This window comes from Dipodomys ordii, unplaced genomic scaffold (assembly GCF_000151885.1).
Source record: "Dipodomys ordii isolate 6190 unplaced genomic scaffold, Dord_2.0 Scaffold118, whole genome shotgun sequence".
Lineage (NCBI taxonomy): Eukaryota > Metazoa > Chordata > Mammalia > Rodentia > Heteromyidae > Dipodomys > Dipodomys ordii.
In genome coordinates this window covers 1,266,862-1,273,917 of record NW_012267334.1, presented here as the reverse complement: position 1 = coordinate 1,273,917, position 7,056 = coordinate 1,266,862, and the positions used below count along the sequence as shown (strand labels likewise).

At 64.1% G+C, this 7,056-nt stretch overlaps 1 protein-coding gene across 1 annotated transcript in view; it reads right to left on the bottom strand.

The window, feature by feature from the left end:
• Kcnt1 (potassium channel, sodium activated subfamily T, member 1) overlaps window positions 1-7,056 on the bottom strand; it is a 31,830-nt gene that overhangs the window by 15,710 nt on the left and 9,064 nt on the right. The window contains exons 6-13 of the mRNA XM_013029361.1: window positions 6,395-6,489; window positions 4,970-5,150; window positions 3,243-3,407; window positions 2,924-3,060; window positions 1,814-1,877; window positions 1,607-1,715; window positions 518-626; window positions 181-330 (exon numbers count right to left, since the gene is read on the bottom strand). Of these exons, the coding sequence (XP_012884815.1) occupies window positions 181-330; window positions 518-626; window positions 1,607-1,715; window positions 1,814-1,877; window positions 2,924-3,060; window positions 3,243-3,407; window positions 4,970-5,150; window positions 6,395-6,489 (1,010 nt within the window). The remainder of the gene's footprint in view (window positions 1-180; window positions 331-517; window positions 627-1,606; window positions 1,716-1,813; window positions 1,878-2,923; window positions 3,061-3,242; window positions 3,408-4,969; window positions 5,151-6,394; window positions 6,490-7,056) is intronic.

Below are 7,056 nucleotides of genomic sequence, written 5' to 3'. Positions count from 1 at the left end.
GGCGTGGGAGCCCCCCCCAGGCCTCCGCCTACTTCTTGTGGGCGTGGAAGGCGTGGGAGCCCCCCCAGGCCTCCGCCTACTTCTTGTGGGCGTGGAAGGCGTGGGAGCCCCCCCCCCAGGCCTCCGCCTACTTCTTGTGGGCGTGGAAGGCGTGGGAGCCCCCCCCAGGCCTCCGCCTACTTCTTGTGGGCGTGGAAGGCTGCATAGGTGAAGCTCTTGCCCTCGTACTCCCGGAAGAACTTGCTGTCGCCCATGCGGATGTGGTAGACCTCGTTGCCTGAGCAGCGCCCGTACATGCGCTGCCACTGCTCCGGCGACTCCTGGCCTTCCCTGCCAGCAGGGCAAGGGAGTGGACTGTCATCCTCGGCCAGGGCCGCCTCCCGCCTGGCCCCGAGACCCCCTGCGGCCCCTCCCAGCGCCGGACTCCGCCCGCTGTGTGGACGCCCTGCCCCACGGGCCCTGCCCTGCTTGTCTCCCGGGTGTGGCTGGGCGTGACGCGGTCGGGCAGGACACTCACTGGCCACGGGACGTGTGCACCAGCAAGGTGATGAGGGTGGACGTGGCCGGGCAGATGCAGTTAAGGGCCAGCATGGCGTACTTGCACTCCTCCTCGCACACCACGTGGTCTGAGGAGACACAGAGTCAGGGTCCCCCACGGGACCCCACAGACCACATGGTCTGAAGGGACAAGGGGTCACATGGTCTGAGGAGACTCGGAGTCAGGGCCCTCCCCTCCCCCTGCAGCACCGTCCCCGGTGCCCGGGTCCGCTCTGCACGGCAGACTCCGCTTCACCCACCCAGTGCAGCACCTGTGGACTCACTCCCAGCACGAAGGGCCTCTACGAAGCATCTGCCCCCACCTTCGAGCTCAGCCAAGAGCTCCGGGAGGGCCCTGCTCCCCTGCTCCCCACGTGGCTGCCCTGAGGCCTGTTTACTTGACCCGAGGTATGCATCATGGGTCCCTACCCCGACCGCCCCACCTCAGGTGCTCAGTAGGATCCTGCCCATAGAGGTGCTCCTCAGACAGTGCTCCTGCTCCCCCTCTCCAGCCCTTGTGGACCCTGGTATCAGGTGTAGACCCAGGGAGGCCCTGTGGTGGCAGGGAGGGTCTGCTGTCCCATGGGAACCTGTGTTTGTGTGGATGGCCTGTACAGTACCCCCAGCTTGCACCCTGTGCCCCAGCTACCCCACAGCCTACACCCCACAACCCCAGACACACCAGCCTGCACTGTACCCCCATACCCCACAATCCCCAGACACACCAGCCTACACTGTACCCCCATACCCCACGACCCCTAGAGGCACCAGCCTGCACTGCACCCCCATACCCCACAACCCCAGACGCACCAGCCTACACACTGTACCTCATACCCTACAATACCCAGACTCAGCAGCCTGCACTGTACCCCCATGCCCCATGAACCCCAGACACACCAGCCTGCACTGCACCCCCATACCCCATGACCCCCAGATGCACCAGCCTGCACTGTACCCCCATACCCCATGGCCCCCAGACACACCAGCCTGCACTGTACCCCCACATACCATGAGCCCCAGACGCACCAGCCTGCACTGTACCCCCATGCCCCGCGGCCCCCAGACACACCAGCAAACTTGACGTGAAACTTGTTCTCCGGCTTGAGGATCTGAACGTAGAGAGGGCAGTTGGGGGCGAAGTCCTTCACGGCCCAGGCTCGCAGGATGGTCTGGTGGTCCTGCGGAGGGCGGTCAGTGTTGCAGCTCCACCTGTGCGAGGAGCCAGCATCTGCAGGCTGGGCGGAGCTCCGTCCAGTCACCCGCCCCCCGGACTCACCGCCGCGGTGCGGTCCACCTCGTTCCTACTGCTCAGGATAAAGCAGGCCTCTCCATTGTCCATCCTGCAAAGCACCAACTGCTGGGTGTGTGGTGGGTGGGGAGGGTTCCCGGGGAGGACAGGAGAGGGGAGCAGGGGCCAGGCAGGGCGCCCTGCTCCGGCCTGCCCCCAACAGGTATCCCAGCATCCCCTTGGGCAGGGCACCCTGGCTGCCAGGCCGGCCCAGGCCATGGGCAGATGGTATGCAGAAGCTCTGAGCCATACTGTTTTTTTCCGCACTCCGTTGCTGCCCCGCTTGGAGGCTAGGAGGGTCGAAGCCTACCCCCTCCACCCCGCCACCCTCCACCCCCACCTCCCCTACCCCTGTGCACTCGGCCAGGGGACGAAGTGAGCAAGCACACCCAGCTCCCTCCTGGGCTCCCAGGAGCCTGGTGGCAGCAGCAGCAGCCCTGCGGAGTTTGAGGAGCTCCCCTCTGGCCGGCATGCCGCTAGCCCCCCCACCACGCCCCACCTCAGCTTCTTGCTGCCCTGGCTCTCTGCCTGCCGGCCCGCCAGCCTGGGGCTGTCCACGGCAGGTGTCAGCTGTGCACAGAGCCACAGAAGACAAGGTGTTCATCTGAGCCCAGTGTGGGCTCAGAGATCACAGTGTCCTGCCTAGCCAAGGCCACTCGGGGCCGAGGGCACTGGACACTCCTAGAGTGAAAGGGTGCTGGGGAGGGGTTTTGTGAGAGTCCCTAAGAGAGCACTAGCACATTCTGGAAAGTTCCATGGAGCAGCACTGTTGTCACCTGAAGTAACTCTGTCATCTTGTCTTCACAGATCCACCCTCAGCCCTCGTGACTTTCCCCACAAGCTCACGGCAGCCAGCCCTTCCGCCCCTGGTCTATTCTGAGCGTCTTCAACTTGACAAGGAACATTCCCAGATTCTGAGCAGGGGAGGGGAACTCCCCAAGGGTGGACCCCATGCGGGAGGGAGACAGAGCCCTGGTGTGGGGAACTGCGTGGGGGCTCGAGGGGGGCCCAGGCCCAGCCCGCCCTGTCCCTTCCTGCTGGCCCTGCCTGCCCTGCTCAGCCCCGTACTGGGTGGTGCCGGCTCTGGACAGCACTCACTTGGCTCGCATGAGGTCCTGGTCCTTGAGAGCAGAGCCCTGGAGGTAGATGACCCGCTGAGACCACAGGGGGATCTGGAGGACCCTGCGCACCTGGATGTCCATCTCCGTGGGGCACAGGATGACCACGTAGTAGTCCTGCCAGATGGGTGGGGGTCAGAGCCTCCAAGCGGCCTGCCATCATGCCTGGCGTGTGGACTGCCACCCTATGGTCTGCGGCACTTCAGAAGTCTGCCAGCCATGGGGCAGTCCTGGGAAGGGGCGGACTACCCCAGGGCCAGGGGGAACCTGAGGCCCGGGCGGGTCCGTGCTGGCCTCACCTGGAGCCGGGGATGGGCATAGAACTCGTTCAGGAAGTCCATGAGGAGGTCCACCTTGAGGGAGCTCACACACAGAACCACGTGCTTCTCTGTCTGCGCCCGGTGGCGGCTGTAGTTGCCCCCGGACTTCTGCCGCTCCATCCAGAGGTACACGAGCTCCTCAAACTGCAGAAAGAGGGGTGAGCACAGGGGCCGGGCCGGGGCGGGGCAGTGACAGGAGGGAGGCCCCTGTCCCATGGAAATGCAGGGTTCTGAGAACCAGACCCGTGCAGGGCAGGGCAGGCCGCCAGCAGGAAAGGAGTGGGGGGGGGTGGGACTGGAGGCCTGAGCCGAGGCTGGAGGGGACCAGAGAGGGTGGCAGGCTACCGGTCTGACGTGAGTGACCGCCGGGCAGTGTGTTGGAGAGCAGGAGCTGTGGGGAGTTCAGGTCCTGCCCACCTCAGGAGTGCCCGGAGCCTGCGGGCCGGCCAGCCACCGTGACATCCTGCCCACCTCAGGAAGGCCTGGAGCCTGCGGACCGGCCAGCCACCGTGACATCCTGCCCACCTCAGGAGGGCCCGGAGCCTGGCCTGCGGACCGGCCAGCCACCGTGACAACACCCCACACTGACTGCAGCCAACTGATGATGTGTTAGGAAATTCTCAGACACAGCCATCCCGGACTACGTGTCACCTTCATTGTGCGAGGTGCCTGGTGCCTGGGCAAGCCGTGTGGACCCAGGAGCTGTCCATGGTGCTGCACCCGCAGCATGGACAAGAGACAGCCCAGGAAGATGGGTCCCTGGCCCTCAGAACACGACGCCCTGCCCGCCGTGGGTCCCCTGGCCCTCAGCACCGCTGCTGTCGGTGGTGTGTTCTGTATCTAGACACTCATGTGAATGCCTTAGTACTCAGCCCTGAACCAGAAAGAGGTGCTTGACAGACATCAGCCGCCATCCCAGTCCTAAGGCTTCATCTCAGGCCTGACACCCACTATCACGGACACACACACACACACACACACAAATACCTGGGGCCTGCTGGCCTCACACTATAACCATTAAAAGCAACCCAAGACTCTCCCCACCCAAACTGAAGCCGCAGGCCTCACCTGCAGCTATGTGTAGGGAATCTACTCTGCATTTCTTTTCCACGGCTGCCTGGGGTCAGGTGGAGGGAGAAACAGCCATCTTGCACCTCTGCCAAGGACACCAGGAGGGGAGGGCCTTGGGCCCCTGAGGACGAGGCAGGGGCCCAGGGCCCAGGCCCAGGGCAGGGGCATGCAGGCCGGCCCAGCTGCACTGAGAGGCCATGGCACATGGTAGGCCTACTACTCTTGAACTCTGGACAGGGCAGGGGAGCGGGCAGCTCCTCTGGGGAGAGGAGGAGGGCTGGCGGCTGGGGCTGGAGATGGAGATGTTGGAAGGGGCCGGGACTGAGCTTGGTCAGCAGTGGTCCCTCTGGGCACCCTCTGGCCTGGCAATGGCTGCTGCACTCAGCTGTGGTCGGAAAGCACGGGCTGTCCACCCCATCCCCGGCCCCGTGCATGTCCAGGAGGAGGGCCTCCAGGAGCCCTCTGCTTCCTCCGAAGGAAAGCCTATGCCCCCTCCAGGCCCACCGCCCCGGCTGTGAGCACCTGTCACCACTCAGCACTCCGCGGGACCCCCTGCCCCTGGGCGTGGCCACCCCGCCAGCCCTCACAGCTCCCCGCAGCGCTGCTCAGAGGCCTCTGGGTGGACAAAGACGCACCTGCAGCGGAAGCACCACAAGGGCCACGCAGATCATGATGACCACCAGGAGCTGGGACGGCCATATCTTGGGGGTCACGTCACCGTAGCCCACCGTGGAGAAGGTGACGATGCAAAAGTAGAAGGACGTCAGCAGGTTCAGATTCCCGCCTGCGCGCTCCAGGTGCTGGATGCCACAGGTCCTGCAAGTCCAGGGTTGGGGCTGCGTGTGAGGGGCGTGGCTTCGTGGTGGTAGGCATGGTGAGGGGTGGTGGGTGTGGCCTTGCAGCATGGCTTCGTGGTGGGTGGAGCTTCATGGTGGTGGGTGTGGTGGGGGTGGGGCTTCATGGTGGTGGGTGTGTCTGTCTGCACAGTAAGGGTGCAGCTGTATGATGAAGGGGCGGGGCTGCCTGAAAGTCTGGGGCTGAAGCCAATGATCTCCCCACAGGTGAACACTTGACCCAACACTGGGTCTGGTTTGGAGTTGGAGTCAGGAGCCATCATTCAGCTGCCTCTGGCTCCAGGAGTGGGGGCTGTCCATCTGCACCTGGCCCTGCTAGCCATTTCCAGCCTGACGCTGTGCTACCCCTCGTCCCCATGGTCCTAGAGGCCCTGGGCTGGGCCCACCCCGGAGCCAGGCCCACGGGACCCTTGGATTCTGTTCACATCCTTCGCCCTCTGAACTTTCCCCACTTCCCAGCAGTTGTCCATAGACCCTGGGAAACCCACAGAAATGAGGTACAGAGCAGCTCAGCCACATGCAGACTCAGGGTGGGTTGCTACGTGTCCCCAATCTCATGGCACTTAGCCTCCCCTGCCAAGGAGCCCTTTCCTCCATCCCGCCCCATCCAGTACAGCCGGACACACCTCCTCCCAGGCCCGACTCTGACGGACTGGGCTGGGGTCACTCCCTGGCCCCATGCACCTGCCTAGCAGTTGCTCACCCCTCCAACCCCCAGGGTGAACAGACAAGGGTCACATGGGCTGTTGGGAAGGAGCTGGGCACAGTCACCCTGAGTCACAGAGCACATTAACCATTGCAGCCTGTCCACCTCCCTGAGGTCTGTGTGTTGGGGGGGAAGAAGGCAAGAGACCTCCACACGCCTCCCTGCCCGTGGCTTTGTGGGCAGTGGGAGGAGGTAGCCAGGCCTCTCCAGGGCCCCCACAGGGCAGGGCGCAGGCAGCTCCGGTGATTTCTCCCTCAGCCTGGCTGCTTCCCCTCCGCGCCCGCTGGACCTCACCCCGGAGGGGCTGGTCCCCACACTGGAGCAAGACACAAGCTCAGGGCTTCCTGGTGTGTTACGGGTGCTCTGGACTCAGTCTCTCCGAGGCCTGAAGCCAGGGGCTTGGCCCACGTGACTTCCCGGATGCGAGTCTGGAGTGAGGTGCGGCAGCCGGCTGGGCACCCCAGCCTGCCCGGAGGCTGCTCGGCATGCAGAGCACTCACCCCGTGAAGACGAGGCACAGCAGGGTGCAGAAGAGGATAAGGACCTGGTTGAACATGGCTGACTGTGTCCGCAGGATGGCGCGGTGGAAGTCATTCTGCGGGGGACGCAGTGGTCAGTGGTCAGGGCTGTGGACCCCGCCCCGAGTTAACAGGTAACAGACTGCCAGCAAGCAGCCTGGCCACTCACCCGTCTCAGCTTCCTCTCTGGGGGGCCCCTCCCTGGGGGTGGGGGTCACGCCAGAGTCAGGAAGGGGGTAAGTCAAGGTCCTGGCTGGGAGGGGCAGCTGCTGACATTCACTCGGGGGATGGACCTCACTTACACATGCAACTGAGGGTCTGGCCATACCACGGAGGGATCTGCTGGGGCCTGGGTTCTTGTGGCCCCAGACCTGTGATCTGCATGATCTGTATCCTACATCACGCCTGTATCCCCCCTCCCCTCCCCAGCCATTTCTATTCCAGGTCAAAAAAATCTCTTCCTAAGCTGGGCGCTGGTGGCTCACGCCTGTAATCCTAGCTACTCAGGAGGCTGAGATCTGAGGATCGAGGTTCAAAGCCAGCCCGGGCAGGAGAGACTGTGAGACTCCTATCTCCAATAAACCACCAGAAAACCGGAAGTGGCGCTGTAGCTCAAGTGGTAGAGCGCTCGCCTTGAGCTGAAG